The 16,405-nt window shown below is 45.5% G+C and overlaps 1 protein-coding gene across 5 annotated transcripts in view; it reads right to left on the bottom strand.

The window, feature by feature from the left end:
- ARHGAP17 (Rho GTPase activating protein 17) overlaps nucleotides 1-16,405 on the bottom strand; it is an 84,317-nt gene that overhangs the window by 39,994 nt on the left and 27,918 nt on the right. For all 5 annotated transcript variants that reach the window (XR_009349399.1, XM_059155362.1, XM_059155361.1 and 2 more), the window contains exons 2-6: nucleotides 10,376-10,415; nucleotides 7,109-7,213; nucleotides 1,427-1,500; nucleotides 434-545; nucleotides 100-176 (exon numbers count right to left, since the gene is read on the bottom strand). Coding sequence is in view for 4 of the 5 variants with exons in the window: in XM_059155362.1 (XP_059011345.1) it covers nucleotides 100-176; nucleotides 434-545; nucleotides 1,427-1,500; nucleotides 7,109-7,213; nucleotides 10,376-10,415 (408 nt within the window). In the remaining variant the exon portion in view is untranslated. The remainder of the gene's footprint in view (nucleotides 1-99; nucleotides 177-433; nucleotides 546-1,426; nucleotides 1,501-7,108; nucleotides 7,214-10,375; nucleotides 10,416-16,405) is intronic.

Below are 16,405 nucleotides of genomic sequence, written 5' to 3'. Positions count from 1 at the left end.
ACCAACTGGCCTTTCTCTCATCTGTGTTGGGGACGAGATGGTTGCTGAGGGAGGGACAATAATCCTGCATTACTGGTTATTTTTACAGCTCTACCTTACCTGGCTCTGACCGAATCCCAGTCTAACACCAATTTAGCGAGCTGTTTCCTCTGTTTTTGGATGTTGGGAATCTCCACCTAGGAAGAACATACCACATATCGAATGGGATAAGCTTCGGGGTTTTAAACTTAACATTTGAAAGGGCGATACTTATTTACTTCTATTTTTCTTGTAGGCATAGGATTTTGTAACCTCAATTTATTCCCCTTACTTCCAAAAAGAAGCGTATATCAATGCCACTGGTTACTGTTAAAATCATAGACACAAGCAAACCATTCACCACGCAGCCCACGCTTGTCTCAGCTTTTCTGTGCCTCCCAGCAAAAGCACCCACCTCTGCTATGCTGCACAGAGGCTCCACAATCTCTCTCTCAACAAAGACTTCATGCTGTGTAAGTTCTAGAGCCAGCTGATTCTCGGCATCACCACACGTCTCCAGCATCTTCCTTTAAAAACACAAGACACCCCCACAAGCATCAGGCACCTCATTACTTTATTGGGCCAGTTCTGCTCTCTACATGATGGGAATGCATTAGGGGGCCACGCCTTAGAACCTCAAAAATGTTATGTTTTGGGCATTGCCTAAAATGTGAGTCTACAGATTTATGCTTTAGGATGAAAAAAGACTGTTAACACATGTATGTTATCAAATGTATCTTAAGCCTCTATGGAATTGATAACTATGTTGCATGGTTGACATTTCATCTGTTATCGTACAAAATATTAAATTTAGGTAGCCAAATAATCTGGTTTTTATTTTCATTTTTCTATTTTTTTTTAACATTTTATTTATTTATTTGAGAGAAAGAGCAGAAGACAGAGATCATGAGTGGGGGAGGGGCAGAAGGAGAAGCAGACTCCCAGCTGAGCAGGGAGCCTGATGTGAGGCTTGATCCCAGGACTCTGGGATCGTGACCTGGGCCGAAGGCAGATGCTTAACCGGCTGAGCCACCAAGGTGTCCCCTAGGAAGTGACTTAAGGACCAGAAGGGACTGGTCAGAGTCTGTAAACTAGAGTCAACAGCTGGAACAGGAAAGAGATCCGTTCTTTACACCCAAGGTCGGGGAAATAAATATGGACCCTATCGATCACTTTTGCTTGCAGCCCTTTCAATCTGTCTCCAGCCCTGCTCCTACTAAATGGAAGATTCTCTACCATCCCAGTGGCCCGGACCCCACTTTTTCCCCACAGACACTGCACTGTTCTCCTGGTGGATGAGCCACACCGTCATGCTCATAGTCCCCCTGTCACACAGATGGCTGCCCCCCCTCATCCCCGCTGACCCACGGGGCTCCGGGCTCTCTCCCTGAAAGCAGCCAACTCTTACCCCAGCAGAGACTCTTCCAGTTGAGTTGATGCTTCTTGCATGTTCTGCGCGAGAGCGGTCAGCGGGAGTTTTTTCTGGAAGGCAGAAGACAATGTGTTGGTTTCACTATTATTGACACCCGCTCTCGATGACCTGCTTCAGGTCACCCTTCAGTAATTTCTCCTCCAGGCAAACCGCACAGGTAAGAGACAGCCTGTCTGCATTCAGGTTCTGGTCTCGAAGGCAGAAGCTATGTGAGCTCTATGTCTGTGTCCTCATGCCTGGGTGATACAGAGGCGTGGTAACAACGCAGGTGTCCTAAGGCTGTCCGTCTATGGAGATGTTCAATGTTAAGTGCCCAGCACGCGGTAAGTACTCAGCATGAGCTGACTGCTAGTATTGTTGTGGTTGCTGTTAGCTGTCATTTTTAATGAATCAAGTGCATATTGTGTCCCAGATACTGGGAACAGAAGACACAGACTTTGCTCTCTGATGATCATAACAAATACGTAAAATAAAATGCTCAATTTCAAAAACTTTTGCTAAAATATTCATTATTTCTTTATTTATTTATTAATTTTGAGAGAGAGAGAGCGAGCAGGGAGGAGCAGAGGGAGAGGGAGAGTCTTAAGCAGACTCCATGCTGAGCCCGACACAGGGCTCATGACCTGAGCCAAAACCAAGAGTTGGTCATTTAGATAACATTGCCACCTAGGCGCCCTGAGAATATTCATTCTTTTTTTTTTTTTTTTTTTTTTTTAATTTGTCAGAGAGAGAGCGAGCGAGAGCGAGCACAGGCAGACAGAGCACAGTGGAAGGCAGAGTCAGAGGGAGAAGCAGGCTCCCTGCAGAGCAAGGAGGCCGATGTGGGACACGATCCCAGGACGCTGGGATCATGACCTGAGCCGAAGGCAGCTGCTTAACCAACTGAGCTACCCAGGCGTCCCGAGAATATTCATTCTTAAACTGGCTCTGAATTTGGCTGTAATCATGACGAAATAGCTTTCAGTTAAGTTTCTAAAAATATCTGGCTCAATATCTGAAAGAGGTTTTTTTAAGGTATTTAAGCCCAAAGCCTATTAGTAATTTATTGTTCAGCTGGAAATGACCATAAGGATCCCCTAATTAATGTTCCAATTGTCCAGCCAAGGGACCTGAAGCCCAGGGAAGTCAGGTGGACTGGCCAGGCACCTCGGTGAGGGGGCCACAGAGCCAGAACCCCATGCCCATGGCCTGAGCCCCGGGTCAGGGCCTTGCCACCACTGGCTAATGGCTCATCTCAGAATATGGGTCGAAGGGGCCTGGAAAGTACCAGGGGCTGGCAATAACACAATCTGCTAACAAAAAACACGCGTTCAGTGCTGCAGGGCTCCATGCGACTTTGCCTCCCCAGGATAAAGGGCCCTTATGGCAAAGACGCAGGGTCAGTCCTGCCATGGTACTGTTGAGCCTTGACCCGTCACATGTCACCTGCCTTCCCTGCTTTCAGAGGGCTCCATGCAATATACTTGCACCACATTTGCTTGCATTGTAGAGAATGTCTCTGGAGGGTGCTGGTCATTCCAGAGAGGGCAGCAGGGTGCCTGGGGAACAGGACTGGGACAGAACTCGCTTTATCTTCTTCTGTACATAGTGGGTTTTCACCATGGAAATATGGTGAGATATACTATATATAAATATTTATTTATTTTATATTATTTATTTCATTATATTTTATTTATTTATACTATTTATGCTAAATACTATTTATACTAAATATACTATAAATATACTATTCAAAACAGTATTTGAAATGCCAAGATAAACAACAACAACTGTATTTACCCATCTCTTGTCTTCTCAAGTTGTTTTCAAGTAAGTAGATAGCAGGCCTCACCTGCCCCACAAGGAGACATTCCCAGATTCTACACTTCCAGACCAGGAAGATAGGAGAAAACGGGCAGCGTGCCTTGAACATGGTGAGTGTAATTCAGACATGTTCATAATGCTGCCTGCCTTCTCCTTTCTTTTTAAGATTTATTCATTTTATTTGAGAGAGAGATTGAGCATGCAGGCAGGGGTGGGGAGGGACAGAAGGAGAAGGAGGGGGTAAGAGGATCTCAAGCAGACTCTGTGCTGAGCACGGAGCCCAACGTGGGGCCTGATCTCATGACCCCGAGACCATGACCTGAGCGAAAACCAAGAGCTGGACACACAGCACTACACCCAGGCACCCCAGTAATGCTGACTTTCTGAGGGAATTTAAATCTAGGATAAATGCAGTAATCAGGAGAAATATACTTTGTGCCACTCCGGAGCTCTGGACAAAGAAAAAAAAAAATCATAAAAAGAGGGAATCTACTTTGCAAGTATCAGAGAGCCTTGTGGTTTGCAGGCTCTGACCCCAAAGCTGCGACAATCCTGTTTCCTGATGTATACAAATAAGAACATTGTGCTTACTTAACCCTGGTCTCCTTGATGAAGATGCTATCGACCACAGCCACGCTCCTCCACGATCACAGCTGAGCACTGCTGAGGCATGGACAGCTTTTTGATCACCAGGGAGTCATTTAAAAAGTTCTAAAGTCATAATTCATAAAATGTGTGCCAGCTGCACAAAAAGCAGTCACTCCAGGTCTCACAGGATGCACAGCATGAGCTCTGCTGTGTCCAAGTCTTAGACTGAGAAGACCACCGCCTCCGAGTCTTGTCTCTTCACACACATGCGAGCCCCTGAGAGGCTCCTCCTGTGTATTCTAGGACCCTAGAGGCTGCTGCTGTTTCCTCCACATTGTACGACCTCTGTGGTTACCTATCTTCTATCGTTCCTATGGTGACTGCTCCTCCCACATGCACAGTGTAGACAGCCTCAGAGCTCTGTCTTTGGCTCTTCTGTCTGAGGCTGGAAAAGAAAGCCTCTGGCATTAGGTTTTAGAAATGAGGGTCGGGCACCTTTGTCATTGCTCTCCTTTATTGCGGGGCTACCACCTTCTCCAGGAAGCCTCACCTGGCTACCTCTCTCGTCCCGTGATGCCCCATTCTTGGTCCTCCCATGATACCCTGTGCACACTTTGTTACACATTTCATTTTATAATGATTGTGTCTCTCCCCACCGGGCTGTGAGCACCTTTAAGGTGGAAACTACCTCTTCTTCATTTTCTGTCTCTAGCACTTGTATACTGTAGGCATTTGATCAATACTTGTTTGTTTGTTTTTAGGGAATATATGGGACACCCAGGTTGAGTCTTCAAGCAGTCAGAGGGAATGACCAGACACAACAACATGAAGGACAAGGCACACACTACGAGTGGGAGGAAGCAGGAGACACCGGGACTGTCAGGGGACATGGGGTCAGAGTATGAAGGGTTTGTCATGCTGAAGAGCTTGGACTATTAATCCCACCAACGGGAAGCAGCCAGCGCCCCCTTGAAAGAGGCGCCATGGGCATTAGGACCCACTTCCGGTGTGGAATTATCCCCCCGGAATGCAGGGATGCAGAATGTTTGGCATCTTGGTCCCCTCCCTCCAAACACAGTAGCGTCCCCCAGTTCCTACAGCAACCCAAAGTGTCTCGACATTTTTCCAAATCTCCCCAGGAGTGTACTTGTGGTCCCTCTTGAGAACCATGAAGCTAAGATTTTTTTTTTTCTCCCCCAGGCAGGAAGATGACATTTCAGAACATTCTGGTGATCTGGCTGGAGATAGGCTGGAAAACAAGGGAACCAGAGGCAGGAACTGAAGCTGAGGGAATGACCTCACTGTCCAGGTGAGAGGTAATTAGGTTTTGCTTTAAGGCAAAGGTGGCAGAGATGGGAGTGGAGGTGAGGAATTCCCAATTCCCAAGATATTCCCAATCACAGGACTTGCTGATCCACCAGCTATGGGAGGGTGAGGATAGAAGGAAAGGGAACCTAAAGTAACCCTACAGTTTCTGGCTTGCATAATAGGGTGGGTGGAACTCGAGAGTCAACACAGAAGGAAGAACTGGTCACGCACGCTGAAACAGACATCTGGGGAAGAAAGTGTTTTTGCTTGGTTGAGATGGTTTAGAAGTCGCTGGCATAAACACACCAGCCAGAAGCCATGAGAACAGAGGAGGTGGCCCAAGGAATGTGGCTGGGGGAATACGGAGGAGGACAGAGCCTTAGGGTACCGTGTGAAAGGATCGGTAGAACAGAAGCCATGGCAAGAGGAGAGGAGCCGTGGGGACAGGACCAGGGGAGCTGGCTCTGGTTCTGTGGGACCGGACCTGCAGCAGGCATTCCTACGATCGATCGTGGGCGTGCGCAAAGTTCCACTCGCTGGTCTATACCTACTGCAGCCAAGCAAGTATTGCACAAGAGAGGAATAACCCTGTTGTCTCGATGTCCCATAGACGTCTTTAGGAAAAACCTAAGGGTGACACAGATCACCCGCATGCCAGTTCTTCCTTTTGAGACATCCGGTGACAGACAAAACACTGCGGCAAATCACAGCTTCCCAGGATGCCCCTGAAACTATCGTCTTAATGGTATATGGGCTTCCAAGGGTTAGTATATGCAGCTGAGCCTGGATCTCGTAAACCCAAGGACGGGACGGCCCCATGACCACTGCTGCTGGTGGCACAGGAGGAAATGGATGGACACATTCGACAGTTCTCCTGGAGTTCGGCCCTCTTCCTCTCTACGACAGCATCCTGACTTCTCTTAGGGATTCACCTGGGGCTCAATAAAGCCTCTGAGCTGGAAGTGGCTCTAGGGCTGGGCCCCAATTAGCTTAAGCCAACCAGCACGCCCCATCTCCTCTCCAACCTCACCCCTGCCCACAGTAACCACGGTGGAATGGGAATGTTCGGGAACGGGAAATAGGGCTCAATATGGACCGATGCAATGGGAGGTGGTTTCTACCTGCCAAGGACCTGGGAAAAGATTTCCCACTCCATTAAGAAAACTACTAAAGCACGCTTTCTAGTCCTGCCAGAAATGCACAGGGAAGCAAGTAGCTCATGGAAGCTGCTGGTGGCCAACCTGTGAGGAGGAGCCCATGTAGGGATAAAGCAGACACTGAAGAAGACAGAAGGGACAGAAGGAAAGAAAGGAGGGTCTGGTCAAACCACTGAAATGCTAGCCCAAGTTTTACCTCAAGTCCACCCCAGCTTTTGGACGCTTCAGTTAGTAAGCCAATAAATTGTGTCCATTTTCCAAGTCCATTTAAGACAGGCTTTCAGCTTTTTTGCCATCAAAGCATTCCTAACAGACATCTGTCTTATCAATGACAAATGGCTCACTAAGTCTTTAAAAGCACCTGGAGAAAATTCAGCGTGAGCAGGGCTTTTGGCTCAGCAATGTCTTTTTTTTTTTTTTTTTTTTTTAAGATTTTATTTATTTATTTGACAGACAGAGATCACAAGTAGGCAGAGAGGCAGGCAGAGAGAGAGGAGGAAGCAGGCTTCCTGCTGAGCAGAGAGCCTGATGCGGGGCTCAATCCCAGGACCTTGGGATCATGACCTGAGCCGAAGGCAGAGGCTTTAACCCACTGAGCCACCCAGGCGCCCCTGACTCAGCAACATCTTAAGCACAAAAGAATGTTCTGGTTAGGCAGGTGGCATGAGAGTAAATGGCAATACAAGGTATAAATCAGCAAGGCAACGCTGCTGCTCCTGCTTGAGGAAAACCAACAGGCCGCCGCGTGCAAAGCCTCACAGAGACATAAGGCCCACGGCCCCGAGTCACATCCGCTACTCACGTATCTCCTCTCAGCGTCGGTGCCATGCTGGCCCTGGAAACATGCCATCAGACGCTTGTGCGAATGGTGACACATTGACCGAACCGTGTCCAGGCGCCGCTCGATCTGACAAAACAGAGACAAATGAGCCATTTGAAGGGGATGAAGAACACACGCAGCCTCTTTTTCCGTGGCGCCGGCACGCAGGCAAGAAAAGCATCCCATGGTCTAAGTGTTCAGGTCTTGGGTAGACGTGGAAATGGTTCCCATTCACTTACACCAGCGGTTCTCACTACTGATATTTGGGGCCAAATAATTCCGGGTGTGGGAGGGGTTTCCATCTCTCAAGGGCTAAGGTCTGCACGCGGGGAGGGAGCGGAGTCTGGACCAAAACCATCAGAAAGAGTGGTGGCAGCCCAGTTATACACCACAGCGCCCACAAAGCCCGGGCTCCAGGCTGCGGGGATGCAGGTGCACACCTCAGGCCCAGCCCCACTGCCAAGCAGAAACAACCACAGGGACATTCAGAAGCGAACCCCCACAGATGGCGACCATGCCTTCTAGGCACAGGACATCAGGCTCAGGGACCAGAATCAAAGTTCTGCAATTTCCACGCAAGGTCAGTGTCTTCAAAATGGCTCCTTATGGGGTTTAGGATGGGTATTTGGCTTTGTTTTTGTTTTGTTTTGAATAAACCTCTAAAGCAGAAGGGACAGCCAACAGTAAGAAATACTGACTAAGGGGATCCACGCATCACGATTTAGCTTCCCAAAATATTATTGCTGGGATATGGCTGTTTATGGCAAAGAGAGCTGCTTTTCACGGGAAGGAATGCCAAAAATGTGTATTCTGATGACTCATTAAGACCAAGTGCAGGCCCTTAGGGATGCTTTCTATTTTAAAGAAAAATCAACAAATTCAAAACAGAATGCATTTTTACCCTACAATGTTTTACCCAGTGATATGGTTCTGTGTTTCTTCCTTGAAGGTCCTCACTGCCCCAGCAGCTTTTCTTCAGAGCCAAGGCCCAACCACCAGGACCCTGATCTGGCAGGCATATAAGGAGCAGATGCCACATCACCTCCCCCTGATCTTATAATGACCAGATTTTAAAACACTGGAAAAATAATACACACTCTTTATTTGCCTAGAAAATAGGCAAAATCAAAACCAAAACCAAACAAGAGCACTCCATCATTTTGCTTTGATTCTGACTGCCACGAGAAAACTGTCAAGCTCACAGGGACGGGGGCCTCAGTGTCTTTTGTTCACTGACTTCTCCTGAGTGCCCGGAATGCTACCTGGTTCGCAAATATAAGGTGTTCATTTAATTTCTGTTGAAAGGACAAGTATGTGTCACGTCCCTGGGCAAGGTAGTAGAAAAACAACAGTAAATAAGTTGAGGTTCTCACCCTCCCGGGATTCACAGCCTCCCAGGGAATTGCCACATGAGCAAAAGAGCAAAATGAACTTACGAGTGGAAAACAAGAGGCAAAATAGAGCCTCTTGAACTGATCTAAGAGGCAGGGGGACACAGAGCAAATTCAGGGAAGTTTCACCCCAGAAACAAACAAATCTCTGTGGCTTGGGATCTATCCCTCCTGCTTTCCTGTTTAACCCATTAACTCCTGCTAATAACCTTATGGGTTGGATATAGCCATTATCTTCATTTTAGAGAAGTGGAAACTGGGGCACAGGGAGGTTCAATAAATCTCTGAGGCCACAGAGCGCGTCAAGGGCAGACCTGGGTAGGAAGGTTCCACGCTTTTACCCATTTCTCTCTTTCTTTATAGTCAAAGAAGGGGGAAACCATCTGTAGCAATGATGGCAGATGTGGAGTAAGTATCCGTGTCATGAAATGAGGTGTTCCTAGAAACTGGCACACTCTTGGGTCCCCAGTGGATGTTCGGGCAAAGAGACAAGCGCAGGTGGTCGCCGCCTGCCTCCTATGGGAACTCTGCTATCCTTGAACTGCCTGAGAGGCCCTTTGGCTGCATCTGGGGGCTTCAAGGATTCAATGAGATTGTGTGTTTACTGATGCGGGATGTGGGAGACAGAACATAGACATGAAAACCCAGTCAAGTTAAAGGTTAACTAATACCAAACAACATTGCTGGAAGTCTGAAAATGAAGTTGAAATACATGTTACCATGTATTTAAGCCAGCGAGGAAATATTATTACGAACATGATTATCTAATAAATCTGGGTGGGGAAAAAAACATTCTAATCCTTAATAAAAACTTCTGTCCTTTAAAAAAAAAAGGGGGGGGGGGAATGGGTGCTCTTAAAATCTTGTACCTGTGGCTGGCTGTCATAATTGAGAAGGATGTTCTGACACGGGGTGGTACAAGCCACATTCTTCTAAACTATGCCAGCTCCTTCTCTCCCTAGGGAGAGAGGAAGAGTCACCTGGGAGCAGATCTTTGGTCTTCTGAGGTCAAGTGCACACACCTACTGTGGGTTATGGAAATGACACGAGCAAGGAGGCTTCAGAGAAACCTCAGTGCAGGAGGGGCTCTGTCCTTCCCAGTGTGCTCTGGGGTGGGCAGGGGAGAGACGGGGGCTGAGGTGAAGCGAAGGCATGTGTATAAAGGGTCCCAGGCCTTCTGGGAGAAACTCTGAGTGAGCCCCAGAGTTCAGGAAGCCTGTTGAGAGATGAAGTGCAGGGGCCCTGACTGAAGTCCCCACAGGGAACGCCCTCCCTATGGAGAGGAAAGGACACCCAGGTGGGTGGCAGAGCACCTCAGGGCCTCAGAGCAGTTCTGCCAGATCTGGTCACTGTCACTGAGACTCTAAGTCCCTCGGGACCCAGCTCAGCCCAGAACTGGGGAACAACAGCGTGAAAGGGAAGGAGAAGTGGAAACTCTAGGCTAGAGCCAGTCGGGCCCTCCGCCACAGCTGGTGGGGCCTGTCCCATCTAGGACACTATCCCAGCAGCAAACAACAGTCCCTCTGCCTGCCCAGGACCCGTGACCAGGCTGCAGTGCCAGTGAACTGGCCCATATACCCCAGCCCAACACCTGGCACTAGAAAGCAGGACTAGCCCCATCTGAACTTCAAAACATGACACCAAGGTTTCAGATCCCTTTTCTATCACCATGCAGCCCAACTGCTCTTTTTAAGGATCCAAAACACACTGATCCATTTTATTTTATTCTGTTTCGTCGGAGAATACACACGTACACACATACGTCCATCCATCCATCCACCTCCATTCTCACCTATGAGATTTGGTTTGGTTTGGTTTTCCTCTTTAAACAAAGCACCTGAAAAAGATTTTTTATTACCTGTAACAGATCTTCACTGAGGACCTCTGTTTTCTCGGCTCTGTAGGGGGGAAAAAATCAAAAGTTCAGAGTTAGAAATCCAGAAATGCAAAGCAACTCAGGAAATTCAGTAATAATCATCCTGGAGCTTAAAACCAAACAGGCAGGAATGAATGATAACATGGGGAGAAATTCCACCGATGTTTACATCAGAGGGAAGAAAACCAAAGTCCGCAGAGAATGGCAACCCCAAACAAGAGCCAAGGATCAAGACCAGTGGCTCCCCTACGTGGGCTGTACAGAATCCCGGGCAGGGGGTCCCAGGGGAGTGTGCTGACATAAAATGCCAGTTTCCAGGTCCCAATTCTATTCTAATTTAGCAGGTCCAGGACAAGATCCTGCTGCATTCTGAAGCAGCCCCTCCTGACCAGAATTCCATGGCCCCAGACCCACAGACCACCCTTTGGGAAAAGCCTGCTTAGAGAAGTTTAAACTTCATTTCTTAAAATTATCATTTCTGAGTTTCACGGCCTTACTGAAATAGGTTTGTCACAAATCCAGAAACAGGATTCAACAATACCGACTCAAGATGGTAACATCTGAGCATTCTCTCTTTCCAGTATCTCATTTCGCCTTTAAAAAGAAACCATATTTTCAGCTTTCCTCCACCTACACCTTTCAACTACCATTAACTACATTAACCCCATAGACCTTTCTGGAAAAGCCGACCGGTTGCCCCACAATCAGCACAGGGGCATTCATTCAAAGCTGCTCGAGCCTTGGTTGCCAGATTACAGTACTTTTATTTTTCAAGTTCTGTTTTTTTTTTTTTTTTTTTTTTTTTAATTTATGTATTTGACACAGAGGGAGAGAGGGCACAAGTAGGGGAGCAGCAGGCAGATGGAGACAGAGAAGCACGGTCCTCGCTGAGCAGGAAGCCCGATGCGGGGCTCAATCCCAGGACCCTGGGATCATGACCTAAGCTGAAGGTAGATGCTTAACAGACTGAGCCCCCCAAGTACCTCGATCGCAGTACTTTCTTAAGAAGACTTTCCTCTGCAGTCCAAAAGGACAGCGCCTTTGCTGTACATAAACCCAGAATGACAGCAATCGAGGTGCCCTGTTGGGATTTCTGGTTTAAACAGTGATTGAAGCCAAGTCGATGAACATCCCTACCTAACTCCCGTTGAAATGAACAAGGAAACTTTTAAAGGGAAAAGAAAAAATCTGTTCAGCCCTGAATGTGGGGTTCGATCTCAGAGTTGGGCAAAGGGGAAGAACATCAATGAACCAGAATTCTGAAGCCTTTTAATAAGATTTACTGCAGAACAGAAGGCTGCATGACCTTCCCCGTGAACGAATCTAATGCAAGAGAAGGAAAAGCCGTTTGGCCAGAAAGTGGATGGAACCCCCTGAGACTGACCTCAAAACACTGCTAAAGCTTAGTTCAGTACAAGTCAGCTGCTTGAGGTATGGTGGTGCACACCTCCAGCCCACGCTTGGACGATGGCAGATCAAGTAAAAGCTGGCACTGCTACAAAGGATTCCAAGACCAGTTGTCGCTGCAGTGCCCTAGTTAACACAGAGATGCCAACAGCAGTGGCTCCCATACTAGTTCCTGCAGGAAACCAGAACTCTGGGCTCCCAGGTTACCTGAACCTGGGATACCAGAACTCAGATACCTCCCAGGTCCACAGGAGCAGAGCCTGGAGATGAGGTCAAAGCCCCCGCTTTCAGAGGAGGCCAACTTTCAACTCTATGAACAAGTTCTGCAAGCAGCGGGCCAAATTATGCCATCCCAGACCTTGCTTGGCATGCATGGTGCCAGGCATTGCGGAAGCGCCAAACGTAAGTAAGCATGCCAGTTAGGGAAGTGGGGCAGGGCCCCAGCTGACTGGGAGCTCAAGCAACCAGCCTCAAAAAGAACCCTGATGGCCAGCCTCGCAGGGACATACCTGGCATGAGACCACCATAGCTTCACCATGACTCCTGTTCTCCAATAGCCTTGTCCCTCCTCTAGCAAAATAGCAGCACTAGATTGTATAACTTTGGTCTCATCTTCTCTGGCCAGGACCCCGTATGCCTGGGATAGAACTGTGAAACCTCCTCTTTCTGTAAGTGTAAGTATACACAGACCAAGGTCCCCAAGGCCTATTGAAACATTCAGAGTTCAAAAGAAGAGATTCAGTAAGTCCTTTGATGAGATAAAATTATTTTAAAAAATGTAACAGAAGAAGAGGAAAACTTAATTTTAAAGTCCCAATGTGGACCATTAGCAGGTATGAGAAAGTTACTAATAGCTGAGAACCAACTGTATGCATCTTTTCCCAGCAACTTGTTTAGTGACCTCACACTGGTAATTTGAAATGAAAAATCAAACACAATACAAACAAATGCAAACAATACAAATCAGGGCTTTTGTTGGGGGGGGGGGGGTTGTCAAACACCTATGAGCACAGCACTGTAACAGCCACAAAGAAAATACAGCAAACATAAAAATGAACCAAATATTAACTTCAAGAAAAAACAAAAAGTCCATCAGAAAGAGTCATAGTACACTACTATGCTTAGCTGCAAATAATTGATTATATATGATAATGTAAATATCAAACAGTAGTGTATCCAAAAATTGTTAATATAACTGTATTGGAAGGATAAGGGAACAGAAGTGAGAAAAAAGTCACATAAGAGCACGAAACCCTCGTCGGCATGACAGTAAGCCAGTAAGTAATTACCAAAACTTCATAACTTGAAGGATAGCAGTTTACATATTTGTCTTTAAATGTATATATGAGTAAATGCCAGAATAAACAGAAATTTGAAAATAGTTTCCTCTGGGGCTGAGGACTCTCACCTGGGAGAATGAGATTAGTAGAGAGAAAACCCACTGTGGTAAGTCTTTTACCATTACTTAACTTTTTAAACTACCTGTATAGATAGTTTCAAATTTTAAAAAATAATATATTAGTTACATTTTTCAGGGACATGCTTGATAGGGTTTCAAGCAATACGTAAGTTCAAGTGATGCATAACTCTAACTTAAAACAATGGGTCCAATGGCTAATCTGCACAATAGTATAGAGTGTCCAGACTATAAAACAAATTTGTATATTTAATGTCCTTCTTTTCAAATTAACTACCAAGCCCTTTGCTTTAAATTCAGAGATACTTTACCAAAAAAGCTATTTGGAGGTGGAGCTACACATGGAACATATAATAGGAAAATGTTAACATCTTGCTTAAAAATAAATTTATCCTATGTTTCCTGCCCCTGTGGATACTCTATATTACATTGATAAAATTAGTTCTATTTTTTTTTAATTTAAAAAAAAATTTTAAGATTTTATTTATTTATTTGACAGAAAGAAAGAGAGCACAAGCGGGGAGAGCAGCAGGCAGAGGGAGAGGGAGAAGCAAGCCCCCGTGCTGAGCAGGAGCCCCATACGGAACTCAGTCCCAGGATCTTGGGATCAGGACCTGAGTCAAAGGCAGATGCTTAACCGACTGAGCTACCCAGGCACTGTGATAAAATTAATTTGAGAGAGAAATCCAATTTCTCTAAAGACGTGCTTATTTGAGAGAGAGAACACAGATGTATGCGCAGGGGGAGGGTAGAGGGAGAGGGAGAGAATCTCAAGCAGACTCCCCACTGAGCGTGGGGTTCAATCTCATGATCTGAGCCCAAATCAAGAGGATGCTTAACCGACTAAGCCGCCCAGGCAGCCCCCAAATGTATCTTGTTAACCAGATTTTTTAAATTCACTGAGATTATTAAAAATTACCTATTATCAGAAATGATTACTTTACTGAGCTTTATCAGCCTTGCTGACTTATCATGGACAAATAAAACTATACTTGTGTATATTATATATATATTTAAAGTATATAATGTGACAATTCAGCTTGCATATATATTGTGAAATGATAACCCTAATCAGGCTAATGAACATATCCATCACCTTCCACAGTTCCCTTTTTTGTAACAGTAATTGTGAGAATGCTTAAGATCTACTCTCTTAGCAATTTTTAAGTATATAATATAGTATTACTATAATCCCCAGAGCTTGTTCTTTTCATTTCATTTCATTTATTTATTTATTTGACAGAGAGAGAAAGAGAGATCACAAGCAGGCAGAAAGGTAGGTATAGGGGGAGGGGGAACAGGCTCCCCGCCAAGCAGAGAGCCCGATGTGGGGGGCTCAATCCCAGGACCCTGAGATCATGACCTCAGCCAAAGGCAGAGGCTTAACCCACTGAGCCCCCCAGATGTGTCCCGCCCCCCAGAGCTTATTCTTTTTGTAAGTGAAGGCTTGTGTCCCGTGACCAGCATCTTCCTATCCTTTTGCCCCTGGTGACTATCATTCTACGCTGTTTTATAGATGTGACCTTTTTTTTTTAGATTCTACATTAGTGAGATCATACAGGATTCGTCTTTCTCTGTCTGGCTTATTTTGGTTAACACAATATCCTTCAGGTTCATTCATGTTGTTGCAAATGGCAGAATTTCCTTCTTTCTCATGGCTGAATAATATTCCTCTGTGTGTGTGTGTGTGTGTGATATGTGTGTACATACCATAGACATAGACACATATATGTATGTATCGCACTCACACCCCCTACATCTTCTTTATCCATCCGTCAACCAACACTTAGGTTGTTTCCATACCTTAGTTGTTGTGAATAATGCTGCGGTGAATATAGGAGTGCAGGTATCTTTTGAGATGCTGACTTCATTTTCTTCAGATACATACTCAGCAAGTGGGTTTGCTGCATCATATGGAAGCTCTATTTTTAATTTTCTGTGGAACCTCTATACTGTTTTCCATGAGGACTGTGTTCTCATCAAAGTACACCTGGGTCCCAATTTCTCCATATTGTCACCAACATTTGCTATCTCTCGCCTCTTTTATAACAGCCATTCTTACAGGTAGGAGGTGATATCTCATTATGGTTTTGATTTGTGCTCCCCTGATTATTAGTGATGTTCAGCACCTATGCATGTACCTGTCAGCCACATGTATTTCTTTGGGAAAATGTCTAGTTAGGTCTTTTGCCCATTTTTAAACCAGGTCATTTGGTTTTGTTTTGTTTTTTTAACCACTGAGTTGTATGAATTCATTATGTACTTTGGGTATTAGCTCCATATCTATAATTTGCAAATATATTTTCCCATTCTGCAGGTTGCTTTTTCATTTTCATTGCATCCTTGCTGTGCAGAAGCTTTTTAGTTTATGTAGTCCCACTTATTTATTGTTGCTTTTTTTTTTAAGATTTTATTTATTTATTTGACAGACAGAGATCACAAGTAGGCAGAGAGGCAGGCAGAGAGAGAGGAAGGGAAGCAGGCTCCCTGCTGAGCAGAGAGCCCAATGCAGGGCTCAATCCCAGGACCCTGAGATCATGACCTGAGCTGAAGGCAGAGGCTTTAACGCACTGAGCCACCCAGGCACCCCTATTGTTGCTTTTGTTGACAGTGCCTTTGATGTTATATCCAAAAAATCAATGCCAAGGTAGATGTCAAGGAACTTTTTCCCTATATTTTCTTCTAGGAGATTTGTGGTTCCTAATATTACATGTCATTCTCTAAATCATTTTGAGTTAATTTTTTTAGAGTGGTACAAGGTAGGAGTCCAATTTGCCTTCTTTTCCCAACATTATTCATTAAAGAGATTGTCTTTTCCCCACTGGGCATTCTCCATGCCCTTGTCAACAATTAGATGACGATTTACATGTGGATTTATTTCTGGGCTCCCGAATCTTCCACTGATTTATGTTGTTGTTTTTTAATGCCAAGACCATACTATTTTGATTACTACAGCTTTGTAACAGGTAGACCCTTGGACAACACAGGAGTTTAGATGTGTTAACCCCTTTGCAGCCAAAAATCAGCATATAGATTTTAACTCCCAGAAAGCTTTACTACTAATAGCCCTACTGTTGACCAGAAGCCTCACTGATTAACATCTTTATATGCTACATGCCTTATTTACTGTATTCTTACAATAAATTAAGTTAGAGGGGAAAAATGTGATTAAACAAATTGTAAGGAAG

Source organism: Mustela lutreola, chromosome 17 (genome assembly GCF_030435805.1).
Source record: "Mustela lutreola isolate mMusLut2 chromosome 17, mMusLut2.pri, whole genome shotgun sequence".
In the NCBI taxonomy this organism is placed as follows: domain Eukaryota; kingdom Metazoa; phylum Chordata; class Mammalia; order Carnivora; family Mustelidae; genus Mustela; species Mustela lutreola.
Note: the sequence above shows the minus strand (reverse complement) of the source record. Positions and strands in the feature narration are given on the sequence as shown.